The following is a 20,083-nucleotide window of genomic DNA, read 5'->3' as shown; positions in this document are numbered from 1 at the left end:
AGAGAGAGAGAGAGAGAGAGAGAGAGAGAGAGAGAGAATGAAGGGTGAGAACGAATCAAAAATGTGTATGCGTTTGAGAAATGGATAAAGAGAAAGAGAGAGAGAAGATAAACTGGTGGGTAGTGGTAAAAGAGAGAAAGAGAGAGAGAGAGAGAGAGAGGAGGAGAGAAATTTAATTAGCACCGAGAGCAGTGTACAAAAGGACCACAGGAATTCTGAATCCGTGACTATTCAATTCTACAAAGAAAACTAGACAGACAAAGGGGTGGAAAAGTAAAAGATAAAAAAAATAAAAAAAGGTACAAGAAGAGAAAAAGAGAAAAAGAGAAAAAAAGAAAGAAAAGAAATAAATGCCGGAATAGTTTCTCAATCCTTCATCAAGGATTTTTCAACGAGTTTAGAATTTTGCCCGGATGTTTACCGTACCGTTAAACGTTATTACAGATAAGATGCACGAGTGCAATTCGATTATTTAAGGAAGGAAACCTTGAGCCACCAACTTCCGAGCAGCTTACAATTACGTGCTACTTAAGTCTTAATAAATAACAAATTGCGATATTAAAATGTAGAACAATTTGTATGCTCGGATTTTAATATTAATTACGATTATGCGTGGACGTAATTTTTCTATGAATAATTACCATAAGCTTTTACGTTCGAAACGTTTCAAAGTATTAAATATGCATATTAAATCTATATCTTTTTAATGCAGTAAAATTAATTACTAAGGAAAGTAATGAAACAAAAGTTAATGATAAAAAGAGGACACTTTAATTAACACTTTTACTTATTTCATCAATATTTTAAATTGATACTCTGCGATTGAATATTCATACGAATTAAATGTTCGTATTTAATTATCAACATTAACAGCATCTGGTAATTAATTGATGTAACACTGACAGCTTATATTACATCACGATATCTTATTATTAAAAATGAACGTTTATTAACAAAACTGAAGGAGTAAAATATTGTTAAAATACTGATATAATAAGTAGAAGATTAAAGTTTTTAGAAAAAGTATTTTTTTGTAGAAAAGAGAGAATAAAAGAGAAAAGAAGGACTGACAATGCGCTTAAAACAAGGACAATGATGTTACTCGCTCTTCCTATAAACTCGATAGTCTTCTCTCTCTACTATTTGATGTAGCGACGAACATCGAGCCACTTCACTTAACGTCAGATTATTTTCTTTGGAGTTCACTTCGAACGTCGATACCATCGACCCACCCATCCACCTATCCTCCTTTCTAAAGGAATTCTTCCGAGTACGCCATTCCACAGCCCTGAGTTAAGGAAGCATGAAAATTGTCTAACTTTCTCGCGTGTATGTTTCTACGTCGAGCAATCCTAACTACAAATTCTTACACCGAATTCCAAAATTATCTATCCTTTTGTTAAATCTACAAATAATCGCGCAAGACAATATTTAATCTAAATTTTCCTAAACACGTCAGCCAATGTATAATCCTTAATTCCACTATACATTTAATTGATATTTAAATTAGAATAATATACGAGTAGATACGTGTAATTGCATAGTACTTAAATAAAATTAAACATAATCCTAAATTTTTGTATAAAAAAAGAAAAAAAAAAAGAAGTTCCTATGTAAACCTTACAAATGTGTCAACTAAAATGAATTAAAAAAAGTAACCAGGTTGAAATTAGATTTCAATTTAATATAACGAGATGAATATCAAAATGGAAAGAGAGAGAGAGAGAGAGAGAGAGAGAGAGAGAGAAAGAAGAAAGCCTTTCACGCGCAGAAACAATATTTGTCGATTCGTTGAAGAGCAAGTCCCAGAATGTTCGAGCGATTCTCAGTGTTCTATGACCGACAAAACACCGATTCCACTCAATGTCCAGTATATTTTCCTTCGGGCTTACTACTATTCCCATTCTCATTCTCTTTCTCTTCTTCCTCCGAGTTCTCTTGCGAGTCCTCTGTCTGTCAACGCCAGTTTTCAACTTATTAAACGAGAAAGAAGACTCTAGGTTGAAAACAATCGTCTTGGGTTTGATTGGAAGAGATTATATATACATTATCCAGATTAGCTTCGATTCAGTTTCTCCGAAAAAAAAAAAAAAAAAAAAAAAAAAAAAAAAAAAACGTCAAATAAAAGACAATTCAAGTAAAATAAAAAGAAAGAAAAATGAGACGAGAAGAAAAAAACATTTATTCATTTGATTATATATATATATAGCATTTTGTTAAATATATGATCAATATTTATGAATATATTTTTTCTTTTATTATAAATATTAACTTGTCAATATTTATAACAGGAAGAAGATGACACGTCAAGGTCACATCGATGTAAGATACAAAATTCATATTTATTATACTGTGATATCGTCTCAAAAGTTTTTTGCTTTTGCTTACAACATAACAAGAAAAATATTGTGCACATTAAACTTTGTAAGAAAAAGCAAGAAAATTTGTAGGTATTATCGAACATATAATATTTTATTATATATAGCGATTATTTATTTAAGGTATTAATCCGATAACTAGTTGCTATATATACGTTTGTATGTGAAGATTAATGAGGAAAAAAAAGACTGTTTAAACAATGTTCTTTAATAACGAATCATTGTCATATAATTTAGGAGATTCAATTATCATTAATTAAACCGATCGCAACACGTTCTATAGGAATGTTTCATAAGCCCACATAGTGGATATTTAATGGGGCCGTTAATCGCGGTGCGACTAATAATCATGTTGGGATATTTGTAATTAACGTTTGATTCATCTCGTCCGATATGTTAAAGACATCGACACTATAATCTACTCATTCTATTTATTATCTATTTATCTACTAATGAAATATTTAAAATAATGTATTATATATCAACAAAAATCTTTTATTTATCTACTCCAATATTATTTGGTTTCTTTTAAAAAGAAAAGGATGTTAAATTATTTTTAAAATTCAAATAAACTGACGAAAAATTCAATTTCAAAGCATTTCAATATTCATCGAGTAATATTATTCGATTCTCTCAAATCTATCTCCTATCTATCCTCCTTTTATCATCGATAATGGAATTCATATGGATTATGAAACAAAGACGTTTAGGACAATTCAGAAAGCTCTTCTCCAATTACGAGAAATGCACTAGGAACACGTATACATGTTGTACATTCATATCAAAGACATCACGCAGGAAATGCAAGGACGTAATTAGTGAATCAATCGATAATACATTTTGCACATAGTATGTATTCGTATGTCGTTAATGCAACCATATCGAGCTATATCTATGGGTATTTTTTACTTCGTTTTACCGAACGTAATTCTACAAAGCCATCATTCGACAAAGTTATGCCAAAAACCAATCAATTCTCAATAATTTAAAATTGAATAAATCAATAGATAAAAAATTTTCAGATTTTTATTCAAATAAAGAGAAAACAGAAGTTTTCTTTTTTTTTGGTACATTCTATTTTCTATAAGCCTAAAATAGAATAAAACCTGATAATTTTTGTTTAAATAAAAATTACAAAATTGTGGTATTCATAGTATATGTATTCAGAGTACATAGTTAAGTGTACTTAACTAATTTATTGTCATTCTGATAGATGATAAATGTCTGTATAATAAGTATTATATTTTTCGAAAAATATTTTTAATTAAAATTCTCTTATAAATTTTGTAAAAATGTTTCTAAATACGATCAACTTATTTTCTAATTAACAAACAATTTTATTACCAAAAGATTAAATTAATTCTCAAGTGAAAAGATTGTAAAATTAAACGAAACTTCGCAGATAGTTCTTGTACGGATAGGAGAAGAAATGTGTGGAATGAGTTTTAAGTTTTTCGTTTCACGAACGAAAGTGCAATAAATTGAAATCGATCCGAAGAATATTATACACGTATACACGCATATATATATACATATATGTGTATATGTATATAAATATATATACACACATACACATATATATATATATAACTTTTGGAACGATGTTCTCGAAACTTTCTCATGGGGCTTGAATCGAACGAGCAACGTCGAAGCGTGATAGATAACATACGAAACATCTTGCTCGTTTCCTCCAAGTTATTTACCAAAAAGAAAAGCCAAAGAGTAGGGAGGAAGTTACTATTACATACACAAACATATATATATATCTATAGATATATTCCAAGTGTTTCGAAATCCGACCTAAGTTTTTGGATATCTTCCTGTACCAGAGGAGTCACAGTAGATTCCTATCACTACAATTTTGCCTATAGAATTTCAAATGAAACGAAAGCTTTGGAAATACGTAAAACGTGCAAGTCTCTAGACGAAGTAACTTTCAAGAGAATGCCGTTTTCTCATAGTTTAATGCAAACTAAAAGATAGAAAAGGAAAGATATATAGGAAGAAAGATACCGGAAAGGGACTGGGACTGGAATTGGGAAGGGGAGGAGAGGAAATGAGGGAGGAGTTGAAAAGAAAAGAAAAAAAAAGTCAAAGCGATAGAAATTCCACGCGCAGGATTATCGAAAACTTTTCACGTGCGTTTGGTGGGTGTGCGCGAGCGCACGTTCAACTCATTTTGAATTCGGTATACCAAACGATTATGCAAAGTTTTCGTGGTATCAAAAAGAAATTCACACGAAGTCATAAAGTTTGGAATACTCTCTATCACTGTATTCATCAATGAACGAATAGGGTCGACGTGAGTTAGATACAAAAAAAAATACGCGAATGAAATGGATAGTCTCGAGTAAGAGTTTCTCTCTTTGAACGTAGTACTTTTTAGTTGATAAAAAGATTGTTTTTATTTTTTTTTTTTTTGAGGTAAAAATCTTTGAAAAAATACGAGCTATAAAATCTAGCTGCCTTTACAATCATTCGAACGTGTTACACGATTTTCTTTTTCTAGTTTGTTATTTTTAAAGAGAAAGATATATAGTAAACGAAAATCATTTCTTCGACAAGAACATTACGAGAGAAAGAAACGTTTTACGAAAAAGAAAGTATATAAGTACGTTTTATTGTTAGCTTGGAAGGATACTTGAGAAAAACATTGGAAAAATGTGCACTACTTCACCGGCAAATGGGAAGTATTAATTTTGAAGTTTCATTTCTTAAATATTGTTCTTTGACAAATCTGAGAAGAAAAAAGTTTGGAGAGAGTTTACCTTGTAAAGAATTCGAGGTAAGAAAAAATGACGAAAATTTGGAAATTAAATTAAACATTTTGTAGTAAGAATAAATCTAATAAAATGAGTTTTACTATTTGGTCAGTATTTTGTAAAATAAATTTTCAATGTGTACGAATATTTAGTTCGGTATAAATAATAATTTGTCGGTATATAAAATAAAGGAGTGAAGATTGAAAGACTAAGGATTTATATATTTTATTACGAATGTTGACCATTTATTTAAAATGTTGATCCAATAAATAACATTTAAAAGAAAGTTTTATCGTAACGTGATATGTATGTATAAAAAAAAGAAAAGAAAAAAAACCTAATGTATTTTCCAATAATAAACGATTTTTGAATATAAAGTTAATTAAAGTGCATCCTTTTTCGCGATGTTATATTTACGTGACATCGATTCACGATAAATAGTAAATTTATCGATAAAAAATAATATTTATGACCGAGAAATCTGTCGACGCGTTCGTTCTATGTTCGTACGTGATTGTGATAACACATATTACAACGATAACAGACGTAACAGAAGTTAACGTCTGATAACTTAATGAGTTACGATGTTGTAGACCGACCTATCCACTTTAGGGTACGTTGTCCCTAAACAAAACGCATCCCATACCTACTTAAAACAAGAAATACTAATTTTTTTGTATGAATTATTATTGTTAATTATTGTTGGTTCCACCAGTTAATAATTTTAATTCAAATTTTGATAAAAAATCAAATAGTGCCGCCTTGTTCCCGCGAAAGCGCGCGAGAACGTAATTTATTTTTAATTATTGTTTATTTTTATTCTAAATAAATTTCATTGATGTGTGGAGATAGTTTTTGATTTCTTTATCGAACAATATTTATACAAATTTTTTTATTAAAAAATAAACCGTGTCCTGTTTGCACGAAAAATGAAGTATTCTTTCTGTTTCTTGCTAAAAAAACGAGAAAAAAACTCATCGATTTTAATATATTTTCTGGTAATATTAGACTAATTATCGGTTTCTCGATTCATCAATATTCCTGCAAGTTTTTATTCAATATTTAAAATCCTATATTACTTCAATCCGACCATTATCTAAATATTGTTTGTGTGAAATTTGAAATCAATATAAATGAAAGGAATAGAAAGTTGATACTGATTTGAAATCCTTTTGTATATAATGTACTACTTCAGTTATATTTGTCATCGTCAGAAACAGAAATGTGTATATGTTCGATGATAACATACATATATTCACAATAATCCGATCGCGTATTCTGTCAATTTGTCAGTAAAAAAAAAAGAAAAACAAATTGAGAATAGTATAAAATCGAAAAGCGAAGCAATTAATCGTGGTTGACACGAGTCTCTTGTTTCGACTCGTGACACCTGTAATCGAGCGTATCGTTGCGACCTATAGAATAATTCACATACTCTCATGCATACAATCAAACACATATACGTACAGATCTAATGTATATAACACCACCTGCATGAAAATTGGAGTTCAAAAATGAGGTTACTTCGAGCTCGTTTGGTATGTTCCGTAAACAAAAAGAATTTCACAAAAAAATATAAATGACACGAATTCAAAAGAAACGAACACGAGGTGTCTACGTGGGTGAAAGGTTACAAAAAAAAAAAAAAAAAAATAAATAATAATAATTTGTTTAATATAAAATAAATTTGTTCTTCGTTCGCTCCTTTTTCAATTTGATTTTTCATGAATGATTCCAACAAATACAGTTTTTGTTATACGCGTGTATAGGTATATATAGAAAAAATTTAATTTCATCACAAATCAAAGTATATTTTTCATCGTCAAATTTTTTCTGGCATTCAAAAAATACGAATAAAAATAAAATGTGAGAACTAAAATTCGAACGATATGATGTTTCCGAATTTGAAATAATATCGAGGTATGGTGCTGAACAAACTGATATGACCAGATAGAAATTCCGTACCACGAGAGATGTCTCTTGTTACCGTACAACACGAGTCTTGGGAATTTCCTAATATTACTGCAAATGCATTATACCCCTTCTCTCTATTCTATTCTATATAGATAGAGGATAGGTTGCACACGACCCAATGTTGGCCCATTGTGCTTGCGGGCTATTGTAACGCCGCCATTTTTCTTTCAAAATCTATATACTACATCAATCAATAATAAAAAGAACTACACGCGTGCGATGAGAACGAAAGTGCATTTTGGCCATTGAACAATATTTCATTGCTGATACGATAAAAATGTATATAAAAAAAAGGAAAAAAATAAAATAAAATATAAAAATAAAAAGTGAAAGAAAAAGAAAAGAAATAAAGAATAAGACAAATAATGAAATAAATGTTGGTACAGTGTTGATATGATATTTATAAAACAACATTGACGTAATAGAGAAATTTTCAAAGTGCAAGCAGCAAACAAGCGGATAACGATAAAATCTCGTTATGGTTTTCTTCGTGGTAACGTAAAGGCTACGCACTAGGTGACACGCGATACGATATCCTTACGATATGCCAACCGCTATAAACTAACGTAACTGCGTCAAGCAGCATTATCGTGATTTCTGGTATATCAACGAAACGTCGTTCGGTCCTTTGTCGTAACATAGAATGAAGAAGATACGTCACTTTGCGAGAAGACAATGAGCTAGGTTTAAACGATTAAATTAATAACAAATTATCTATTTGAAAATGATATTTACAAAATTTCAATTAAACTAATAAATATTCCTGTAATTCCTACAAAACACTACTTTACTATGTTTATTATTATTATTGAGTTCATAATATTCCAACATTTTATAATAAATATTAATTAAAAATAATTAAAAATGTCCAACTACATATGTACAAATAAAAATGATCGTTATTAGACTATTCGAATAATTTTTTAGCAGTACATCTTTCCGATATAGCTCGAAATAAAAATTAAAACAAATAAAAAAATTAAAAATTAATTATCATCGCATTTTCCCCACACAAAAAAAAGCATTTAATATAAATATTAAAAATATTAAATTTATATTTTTAATTATTCCTATCTAAAATCGTATACTCGTCGGATGCTAAAATAACGAGACTACTTAAAAATGTATTTATACTAAAATTTGTGCAATTACTAAACTAGATATTTTTTTGAGTGAAACATGTGGATCGTAAGAAGACGGGAAAGAAGTTAGAGGGTGTTACGTTGAGTACTTTGGGAAACGAGCGTGTCTCAAAGTCGACGATGACTACGAGGACGAAGACGAAGACGAGGACGAGTGGTTGCGGGTAGGTAATGCATTACGCGCTAACAAGCGGAAAAGCAAGTTCTCGAGATGAAAGTTCGGTAATAACGTCATCTTAAGGATATTATCCAACTATCCACATAGCGAAAACTACGTTCATCTACGTTGGCCGTTCGGTATCACTTATTCGAGAGGAAACTTGAACCTGCGTGAGGCTTATCATTAGAGTTAATCGAATCCAATCAAAAAGTGGAGTAGATAAGTAAGTGCTTCCGAAGGGCTTTCCATTTTTTCCTCTACTCCTTTTTCTCTCCCTTTCTTTCTTTATTTCTTTCTTACTCCTTTTACTATTTTTCTAAACTTTTTCAAGCAATAATCGGTATTTTTATTTTTTTATATTTACTATGATTCACAAGAGTATTCGTATTACTATTGTTAATTTCAAACAATTATAAATTCTTATAAAAAATACAAGTCAAATATATATATGGTCCAGCCAATTACTCTACTTACAAAAATAATCATTATATTTTTTACGGATACTGTTATGAGACCGATACTGTTATCATTTATGTCAAATTATATATATTTCTCTAAGAATAAAATGTTTCTCTATAATAAAATTTATATTAATTTGAAACATTTGCATTACTAATAAATATTAATTATTTAAAATTTACAGGTACGAATACTCCTGTAACATACGTTCAGAATAATTATTCATCCAATAAAGTAAACGATCAGGTATTTAATCTAACGTCACGAACGTTCTCGTATCGATCATATTATAACTGTATTTATTTAATATTTAATATTTTTGTTAAGAAATTTATCACGTAGATATAGTCTTGTCACGGATCATATATAACCCTAACTGTAATTTGCTCGATGGTAACCCTATGTGTGTATCGTCCGTCACGAAATTAATTTACATTTAAACTCCCGATTAAAGCATTGATTAAAAGTGAGCTTAGCGAACGTTACGTGGCCTACATTCGTTTTGATTCACGTTTCAACATCGCACACATGTACTTCTATGTATACACGTATCTTCACGATTAATCCTCGATACAAGGAAATTCTACCTTGTAATGGTAGATTTCTTTTAATATTATATGTGTATGTGTATTTTAACGTAAATCCCGAAACTCGTTCTATCTTAAATTGACTAGGAAAAATTGACAAATACTAACATTTATGGATATTTTGTATTTTAATCAATTCGCGATAATTTTATTTGTAATTATATTTAATTATAAAATTTTTAAAAATTCTTCTAATGAATTTTAATGAACTCTTTAAATGAATGGGAAAAAAACATTAATGAAGAATTTAATTAAATAATATATTTAAATTATATTTAATTATATATTATATAAGGACACTAAACCTGTACAACCAATTTGTGTATCACAAATTTATACCGTAATCGATCGACCGTGATAGATATCATACAAAAAAAAATTACGTTAGTTAACAATTAAATTCAGATAGCAATTAATTTTATATTAATTTATTACAAAAATCAAGTAAATAGTAAATAAAACAATAATTACAGTGATAAAAGTCGTTAAGTCGAACGAAAATAAACAATAAAAACATTGAATACGGAATTTTAATAGAAAATTATAAACCGATCAATTCGAATATACGTGGTATATTGAAATTATTAAACGCGATCCTAAATATGGAAATAACTATCGTCCCGTTGCGTGTCAAAACGAATTGTTCTAAAAATACGATTGCTTTTTCCTTTCTTTTTTTTTTTTTTATTGAAAGTAAAAATTTTGCTAAATCTTTCATGCCTCCCTTTTACGTAACGTAATAGGTAGCTATCTTCCTTCTCTTTCTTTTTCTTTTTCTTATAGTCGACTATAAAAGGTGGTAGCAATTTATTTGCCAGTGACATTTCATCCTTCGGGGATCGCCGAATCGAACAAGTATTTCAATTAAGACTTTCCACACCACCCATTCGTTTATTGATCTTCTTTTCTATTACTGGATCGTGATTCGTCCATACAAGTAGAAGAAGAAAAAGAAGAAGAAAAAGAAGAAGAAGAAAGAAAGAAAAATAAAGAAATTCATGCCTTCATTTATACGAAACGAAAGTGATTTTTTGATATTTTTCTTGTCTTTTTACAATCTCTTTTTTTAATCTTTATTTATTTTTATTTTTATTTTTTTTCTATTATTATTTAATTAATTTCGGAAACTGAAACTTCCGTTTCTTTTACCGTCGAAAAACTTTCGGGCGAGAGAAACAAACGCTATCCAATACGGTCTTGTGCTTGGTTAATGAAATTGAATGAAAACGAACGAAGGAACGAAGAAACGAAGGAACTAAGGAACTCGCGGTACAATTAGCGGAGAAGTTTTCAACCGCGATAAGATGTCTATCGTTCAACAATAAAAGTCATCTTTTATCCTGCTAAACTTTACGATTTAAAGAAGCACATTTTCTCTCTCTCTCTCTCTCTCTCTCTCTCTCTCTCTCTCTCTCTCTCTCTTTTCTATAAGTAATTAAAAACTTTGCACCAAGATTTATTTGCAATAATGAGCTTCGAGAGTCGAACTTACGATAAAAATTGAATACAATTTGTTCAAAAAAAAAATCAGCTGAAACTGATTATTAATTAATTTATTCTTTTTTTTTTTAACTGTTTATAAAAAACACAGTACGTATAAAAAATAAATTTAACTCTTGCAATTTCATAATAGTTCTTTCAAAAATAACCTTGGATTGCTCTTTTCTAAGGAAAATTGGCTTATCGATGTGGGAAGAACTTAAAAGGGAAGAATACAAAAAATTAATTAAATATGAAAACAATGAAAGAAGACATTCTCCTATTTTGTATCCTTTCCTTCGTTTCATCTTATTTTATAGCAATATTTATTCTCCTTGTGAGAGATTATCGGTGACTGAGTTTTTGATTAACCGTGAGATGATTCAGTGAATCTATCAAAATGAAGACTTACTGGTTGGATGTGAAAGAAAAGAAAAAATATTAAGAAGAAGAAGAGAAAAAAAAAAATAAAAGAAAAAACACAAGATTGAAGAGGAAAAATGGATGAAGAATTAAAATATATATATATATTGTCGTTGCGTTAAACAAAGTAAATCGGAGATTAAATTTTCCAATGGATTTTTCTTTCTTATCGAGTCAAAGTTCTTTTCTTTCTTTCTTCTCTCGAAGATTAATCATCAGGATTAAATTTAATTTTCCAACGAAGAGGAATCGACGACAAGTAACCGTAAATAATTCACCGTGATGTCATTCCTTCAAATAAGATACGCATTCTTTTCAAAACTTCCCCAAGGATAGGGAAACGAGAACAATGAATCGTAAACGTTAAAAAATATAAAAGATATACGTACATTACCAATAATGCAATAAAGAAAAGATAAATTTCCGAATGAACTTTTTTTCACTTTCATAAATAGATTGTTTTTCAATAAGAAAAAAAAAAAAGTAATTAAAAAGTATATTTACGAAACAAAAATGCGATAAAGAAACGATGAGTTGTCAGAAATTAATTTGAAAAAATTTCGATAAAGAGTGTTCGATTAAGAAAGAAAGAAAAAAAAAGAAAATATAAGAGAAATAAGAATCAATTCGATTTCAATAGAGGATGATTGTATAGAAAATTCAATAATATCTGCACTATAAAGGAAATAACAGAAACGCGTAAACTCATGAATTATATAAGCCGTTCATTGTAACGAACAATACGGCTAATGGTTTTACGCATATACGCAAGTAATTAACAGGCGTTTATAGAACTTCGACGTGATAATGGAAATCCTGGCTTACGCACAGATTGATTGCTACTTATCCATTTAAGAATGGCTTTGATAAGTAAAGTGATAAATGTACCCATTTAAATCGATTTAAATGCGAACTCAAATTATAAAAAAAGTAATTTTCATATTTTAAAAGACTATGTGCAAAGAAAGCCTAAAAATATGAACAAAATAGTAAACAAAATAATGAAAAATAAATATTTTTTAGTTACATATCATGTTCTAAGCGAAAGTTCATAGCCTCCTCAAAGTAAAATACTTGATATGATAAAATATGACCTTACAAAAAAGAAATACTCTAGACAATACAGTTGATTTACACGTGTATTTAAAAATCACTGTTTTTGATTTATCGATAAGATAGAATCATCACATATTTGTTTGATTACAACTAAATTATTATATAAACTTAAAAACTATGTTATTAGCCAATTTTAATTACGGCACAAAAATTCATCAAAGAAAAAAGAAAATATATATTATCAATTTTTTATAAAATTAATTCCTAAGAAGATATTCGCAATAAAAAGATATAACTTTTTCTGCGAAAATATTTAAGTATCAAATCTATTTTCGGTAATCTCGATAAGATGAAACTCTTGAAAGATCAGTGTCACGATCGGAGTATCATGATCCGATTTAATCCGAAAGAAGAATTTTCTCCTCTTTTTTGAATTTTCTATATCATTGATAATAACCATAGTATTCTATGCAGGTACTCACCTGAACAAGAGGAATCCTAAGCCAGTGACTGCAGCCCGCCGGACATCGTCATTTACGTCAGAAACCTGATAAAAGTGTTCGTGTAAGTATGCCGATCTATAAAGTTCAATGGCGGTGACATCGATATGCAAAATTCAATATCGGATTAAGAATGAAAAATGTAAGAAATTTAAATTCTCTTTTATCTTCTCGATTTTTGTTTTGCATTTTTCTTTTTCATCATAGCTTTTTTTATATTCTATCAAATTTTTGGTGGGTTTGTTTCATTTTACTTGAATTACTTACAGCAACGTGCAGTAACTTTCGTATGGCTTGATTGTTTCCAGTACCACAATATGCCATAGCCAACGTGTACATGCCGCTCCTTCGTAAAATCGGATCCTTATCGGCGCAAAGGGATGAAACGAGAGGATCAGCCTCCTCTAGACGTCCATACATAGTAAATGCAATACCTACTGCCAACCCACGTAGAATTTTCTCATGTTGAGTTTCTTGTGCATACTGGAAAAAATAAATCATGAATAAAAATAAATATATATATATATTTATCAACGAATTGTTCTTATTTTTCAACAAACGTAATTAATGATTACAAGGATTTAAAATAGGAAAACAAGAAAAAATAATAATTTAATTTATATGTATTATTATAGTACGATATTCAATTTATCACGTGTTTAAATGATTATGATTGTATTTACATTGTTGTTAAAACTGTTATTTATTAATTAAATAAATTATAATACTTCTAATGAAATATTAATATGCAACCTGTATATAAATACTGACTACAAATATTTTAAAATACTAATTAAATAAATAAAAGTAACTGTTTTGAAAAAACATGTAGAAAGATACGACGAATAGCAAGTAAATTTTAATGTGATATCTTTTGCGAGAAAAGAGAACGATTTTTCTTCGATATTCGAGTAGGACTTTTTTTTCGTTAGTTGCTCACAAAAATAAAAGAAGAAGAAGAAAAAGTCTACAAATAATTAAAAAAAAATCTTGACCGAATTCCGATCTTGATCGTTATAAGCGAAAAGAATAGAAATGCTCTTTTTACTTTTATTTCTTCTCTTTTCTTTCTTTCTTCCCTTCCTTTTTATCCTTTTTTTTGAATTTCCTATTTATATAAAGGTGAGATTGATTTATCTCGACTTGAGCTTTGTTGAGTTAAAAAAAAGATAAGGGAAGAGATAAGTCGGTTTTTAAGTGTATAAATAGCTTAAAGCAAGGTTGGTTCTAATCAAATCGCAGGAAAAATTAATGAATAAAAAGAAACTATCTCTCTTTCTCTTTTTCTCTTTTTTGACAGTACTTTTTACTGGGTATAAATTTGTTTAAAATTAAGCATAACAAGTTATCTGAAAAAAAATTACAAAAAAATATTCAGATAGAATAAATTCCAGTATCAACCGGATTGAATTTTTTTTTACATTAAAAAACACTACTTTTCAAGTGTATCTTTACAAACATTCGATGAATAAAATATGAGTTAGTATGTCGAGAAAATCATTTACACAATCGGAATTTTCTTTATTAACATTATCAATACCGCATTGTAAAAGTTTTCGCAATATGATTTGATAGATAATCACAAATGATGTAATTTAATATCGATCAAATAGAAAAAGAATTTATAGAGTATAATAAACATTTATGTATTCGAGATAAATTAAATTCTATTGATAAATCTGGAAGATTAAAAAAAGTCGCAATCTGTACTAATGACAATAAATGTAATTAGAAAAGATATTATCTTAAAGATCAAAAAACAATTTTCTTATCGATAATTTTGTTCTTAAGTGAATGATAAAGTACGACAAAGACGAGTATCATTTAATCTCTACGTAGATATTATACCTATCAAATCGATTGCTAATACATATCAATATGATTTGATGAAACAAAAAACAAAACAAATCAAAAAAATAATTAAAAAAGTAAAATCAAATGATTCTTTTCTTTCCTATGATTACTGATTGTGATAAAAGAAAACACAATTATTTCGTAATAATAACATTAGATTTTTTTTTAATCGTATTAATGCACGTAGATAAACAAATTCCGTGATAAATATCTCGCATTATCGAACATTGTGGTAAAGTACAGATAATCGTAAAAGCGAGCTTCAAGAAGAGTATAAAAGGAAGGATTTAGAAGTGCAGAAAAGAAAACGAAGACAGAAACGTTCTCTGACACACACACTCGACACTGTATTACAATGGGAACTCCGTTTATATTTTTAGCAAGTTAGTATTACCACATTCAATAAGGAAAACAAATATTAAAAAGAAAAAAAGAAACGGAAAGAAGTGAAATAATTTTAAAAGAAAAGAAAAGTTTCCTTTGTTAAACATATAACACTTTATAATTTTAGTTTTTTGTACGCTATCACTGAACCTCGCCAATGGCTATGAACCATATTACTTTTCTGACGATGATGGCATTCCACATTTCGTCGATGCTGATGAATATGTGTTAACCAATGACGATTTTATAGAATTAGCAGCTAATTTATCGTCGGTTAAATTTTTACTCTATACACGGTTAGTATTGACGTTTCTATATTTACCTTATTTAATATTTTTTATATATCTTTGGTTCATATTTTTTAGTAAAAATAATAATTTTTATCAGTATATATATATAATATTGACCAAAAGATATTGGAAAAAATGATGTATGTTATTTCAGACAAAATCCTACCAATGGTTATGTTTTAAAATTGGGTGATTCGGAGAATCTTATTAATTCTAATTGGAATAGATCTAATCCTACGAGAATCGTCACACATGGCTGGCGCGGTGATGGCAATAGTAATTCCTGCGTAGAAATTCGTGATGGTATGTAAATTTAATAAACATGCATTATATTTTAATTATATCTCTTTAAATAAAAATTAGTATTAATTTTCTATTTATACAGCATTTTTAAAAGTAAACGATTATAATATTATCGTGATTGATTGGGGAGTTGTTGCAAAGAACATAATTTATAGTAAAGTCAAAGCATGTATACCTAACGTTGCCAAATACGTAGGTACATTTATAGATTATCTTAACTTTTTGGGCGAAATTGAACTTGATAAAACATTAATGATCGGTCACTCTTTGGGTGCACATCTTATCTCACTCTCAGCTAAACATACTGATGGTCAAATTGAAGAAGTACTGGGTATGTTGAAAAATATACATTTAAAAAAACAAACAAAAAAATATATTTTTGTTCAACGAATTATTTAATAATGATTTTACTGCTAGGTCTTGATCCAGCAGGACCAGGTTACCATATTGGTGATCCAAATACAAGAATCGATAAATCTCATGCCAATTATGTACAAATAATTCATACAAATGCTGGAAGATTAGGTTTAAAAGGTAATATTGGTTCGTCAGATTTCCATATGAACGGTGGAAAGTTACAACCTGGATGTAGTAAATGGGATATAATAGGTACTTCGTTCTTCTATCAAGTTTAATTCTACTCCCTTTTTAAGCTACATTATTTCTTGTAATAGTATTTTTTGTTCTTTTTTAATAGGAAGTTGTGCTCACGCAAGATCATATCAATATTTTGCCGAATCTATTGTAAATCGTCACGGTTTCCGAGCTACTCCCGTTACGTGCAATAAATCACCTTTTACCTGTCCGAGCGTATACATGGGTGGACCTACTCTTGATCATTCGTAAGTATTCATTATAATCTTATACTTCTATTTTATTTTTCATATTTATTAATTTAAAATTAATTATTATTTATAATTTTGTAGTGCTGAAGGAGCTTACATGCTGCCCACTGCCAGTAAACCTCCTTTTGCTTTAGGATAATTATTGTGATATTTTTTATTATATCAAAAGATTGTAAATACGTATTATATTTTAATAAAATAATTTTTCGATATATTTAAACGCGATTTTTTTCTAGTATTTGAAATTATGAAATATATACATATGTATACATAAAATACACTTACCGCTACCATATCTTCGATAGCTTGCGGAGATTTAGAACCCAACATGACCATTCCCATTGCAATTCCTGCTGCTTCACCAGTAACTGCATCATCTTGATATAAATTAAATTTCAATTGCTCGTATACATCTTGACGATGAGAACCCATGGCCGCTAAACCAAGTCCTAAGCAACCACCATGACGGACCATCTAAAATTTTAGATGTTTATTTTTAAGTAAAGATATAAACAAAATATAAAGATATAAAGAAGAAAATATATATTTATAAAAGACAATTTCTGACAATACCTCATTCTGTGCATCTTTTAGTTGACCTAACAGATAATCTGTTATGGCAGCACCATGATTTGCATGAATTAGCCCGAGTGCATAAAGACCACCACCTTCCGAATAACCTGCACCAGCTCCAGTATCACGTGGCAAATAAGATTGCATTAATGCTAATGCTTCTTGTTCGTGACCCCTGTGAATAACACCTAACGAAGCTGTTGCTGTCAACTTGGCCCAGTTTGTAGCACGAGCTAACCATTCCAAATTATCTCTATAAATTAAAATCAATCATTTATAAAACCTACATAAAAATATGATATACTAAATATTTACTATAAGACATACCGTAAAAATTGATCACTGGTAGTACCAGAATGCATAAATGCATTTGCTATCACTGTGGCAGTGTGGCAAATGGATACACGTATGGCATCCTTTGTATTTTTTAATATTAACATATCTGTATGATTACTACGAATTAGAAATTGTAAATGTAAATCAATTGATACTTCTCCTCCCAAAATACTGGACAAAGCATCGACTCGTTCTTGCTGTTCCTTTTCTTCAGGACTCTAAAAACAAATAATCAATCAAAAATAATCATCTAACAATAAGACAAATTTAAGGAAACAGTTCCAATAAACATATACGTACTAAGCTGTCGATACTACGTTGAGTCTTTTCTTCTACTACTGGTGTACTACTTTCAGTCTCCATACTGGTAGAATTAGAACTAGTTTCAGCAGTTGGTTTAGCAGCAGGCTTAATAATCGGTTTTACCATAAGAGCTGATGGTATCGGAGCAGTGGCTCGCAATGCTTGTAAAACACGACCAAGGAACTGTTGCGTAGCTGATTCATACAAATCAAAGGCAATTTGATAGGCCATCAAGACACAATCTTGTGAACCTTTGCTAAGTTTATCTAAAAGTTCTGCGACAGCTAATGGATCATCAAGAAAGATGAGGCACTGACACATATTAACGTAATCAGGTGTTCCCAAATTACGATAAAGGTTTACTAAGCAACGTAGTACAGTATTACGGAAGCCCCTATTTTGAATAAGACTCATAACAACTTGGAATGCGTATGACAGCATGCCGCTTATATCATCCTGTATGGAAACAAAAAGAAGAAAAAAAAAAACGCAAAAAAAAGAGAAAAAAAAGAGAAAAAAAAAGAGAAAAAAAAAGAAAAAGGAAAAAGCAATTATATAAAACCTCTCTCATTTGATATTAAATAATATAAAATATTTACTTTGTTTCTTACAGATTGCATAATAGCAGCTTCAAAAACATCCATTCTGCGTGTTTCAAGAGCAAGACCAAGTGCCTGACGATATTGATTGTCTTCTAGACAACGATGAAACATCCTATTAACAATTCCTTCAAGTCTTGGATCTATTCCCTTACTACCGGGTGGTAATTTTCCTTCAGCTTCCAATACTCGTTGTTGAGTATAATAATCAATGCATTTAGCTATAAAAATGATATTATCAATATAGAGAATACAAAGGAAAGTTTTTTATTCGTACTAAGAAAATAAAATATGTTATACCTATGGTAGTATCAACGTATTCATTGCGAGCATTAACGTCAAACAGTTCACCTGCACCAAGAGCATAAGTAAGGGAATCTTCAAAACTTCCTAGATGGTAATAAACTTTACTGGCCACTAATGCAGCCAATTCGTGTTGATTAAACGACTTATCTTCATGTAGAATTTCACTAAAATATTAAACAGACTTCATTGATCTCTATAATCTATTTTATATCAACGACATTTAAACTATTCACATACATCTTTTCAATCGCTTCAGAAATTTCAGGCCAAAATTCATCCACGATCATATCCAGCTTCTTCAGAGCAAACACCTTTAATTCCGGCATTGGCTCCTCCAGCAGAGATATAATACCAGCTGTAAAAATATAGTTAAATAATTATTAGATCAAATGAGCTTTATATTTAAAAATTTAACTATAATAAAATACAAATAATATTAAACACTAAAAAGAATGTTATAAATTTGTAGGTTAGGGAACACAGGATTTGCAAATCATTATACATGCAGTAGTAACTGTTGTCAAAGAATGAAAAAGAAAATCTAATTTATAAAATAATTTACAATCGTTACAATAATCTATACGATTTTCAAGTAATAATTTACCTGCAGACGTGATATTCATCTTGATTTTCACCAAATAAAACTTATCTATAGAAATTTCAAATAGATATTAGTCAAGGTAAGATTCAAGATCTTGTCAGCTAAATTCAACTGAACTGAAGTTTGACAACTGCGAACAAGGCTACCAATATGACATATAAACCTGATAATGGAACTATATTTTACAAATTTTAATTTACATAAAAACCTAGCTTTATAAAATTGTGTTTATAATAAATATCATTTTGTAGGAATTAAATATAATGATTATTAGTCCTAGATTTTGATTTTATATATTTCTATAAAATATTAAAAATAAGAATTATTTATCCGATGATGTGATGCCTTGATCTTTGAATAGATATCGCTGTTCTCGATGTTCTTGGATCGTCAAATTATACGAAAATATATATACAAACTAATTTATCAATTAAATAAATTTAAAAATTGAATACTATATATATATATATATATTTTTTATATAAAAAATCAGTCATTTAAATATTAACTTGAATTTATTATAAATAAATAGAAATATAAAATAAAGCTCGAATGATAAGATTTGTTTTGTTGACACGAAAAATTAATTATCGATAATTAATAAATAAGAAAAATCAAATTCGTATTAAACATACTTTACAATTATTATTTATTAGGATAATTCATTAAATCGATGAGAAAAATTAAAAATGTTTAAAGAATTCAATGGCAACACACAAGAGATCCATTTTGACCGTCATATGGCGCGCAAATGAAAATAGGGTCATAG

The 20,083-nt window shown here is 29.1% G+C and overlaps 2 protein-coding genes across 3 annotated transcripts in view; one reads left to right on the top strand and one right to left on the bottom strand.

The window, feature by feature from the left end:
• The window catches only part of LOC106789460 (26S proteasome non-ATPase regulatory subunit 1), a 59,728-nt gene extending 40,290 nt beyond the window's left edge, over positions 1-19,438 (bottom strand). The window contains exons 1-10 of one of the 2 annotated variants that reach the window (XM_014753661.1): positions 19,318-19,438; positions 18,951-19,068; positions 18,708-18,877; positions 18,408-18,628; positions 17,806-18,264; positions 17,497-17,723; positions 17,170-17,422; positions 16,882-17,070; positions 13,188-13,403; positions 12,903-12,967 (exon numbers count right to left, since the gene is read on the bottom strand). In XM_014753661.1, coding sequence (XP_014609147.1) covers positions 12,903-12,967; positions 13,188-13,403; positions 16,882-17,070; positions 17,170-17,422; positions 17,497-17,723; positions 17,806-18,264; positions 18,408-18,628; positions 18,708-18,877; positions 18,951-19,068; positions 19,318-19,336 — 1,937 coding nt within the window. In that variant the 5' untranslated portion in view covers positions 19,337-19,438. The remainder of the gene's footprint in view (positions 1-12,902; positions 12,968-13,187; positions 13,404-16,881; positions 17,071-17,169; positions 17,423-17,496; positions 17,724-17,805; positions 18,265-18,407; positions 18,629-18,707; positions 18,878-18,950; positions 19,069-19,317) is intronic. The other variant, XM_014753662.1, reaches the window with a different exon arrangement.
• Positions 15,004-16,810, top strand: LOC106789463 (pancreatic triacylglycerol lipase-like). Its single transcript, XM_014753672.1, has 7 exons — positions 15,004-15,157; positions 15,286-15,454; positions 15,603-15,751; positions 15,834-16,082; positions 16,169-16,360; positions 16,449-16,593; positions 16,678-16,810. The coding sequence occupies exons 1-7, from the start codon at positions 15,130-15,132 to the stop codon at positions 16,733-16,735; spliced, it is 990 nt and encodes a 329-aa protein (XP_014609158.1). The 5' UTR covers positions 15,004-15,129; the 3' UTR covers positions 16,736-16,810.
• Positions 19,439-20,083: the final 645 nt, after the last annotated feature.

Source organism: Polistes canadensis, unplaced genomic scaffold, assembly GCF_001313835.1.
Source record: "Polistes canadensis isolate GaletaPanama2010 unplaced genomic scaffold, ASM131383v1 scaffold_184, whole genome shotgun sequence".
Taxonomy (NCBI): Eukaryota; Metazoa; Arthropoda; class Insecta; order Hymenoptera; family Vespidae; genus Polistes; species Polistes canadensis.
The sequence above is the reverse complement of the archived record's forward strand: the minus strand, read 5'-3'. Positions and strand labels throughout refer to the sequence as shown.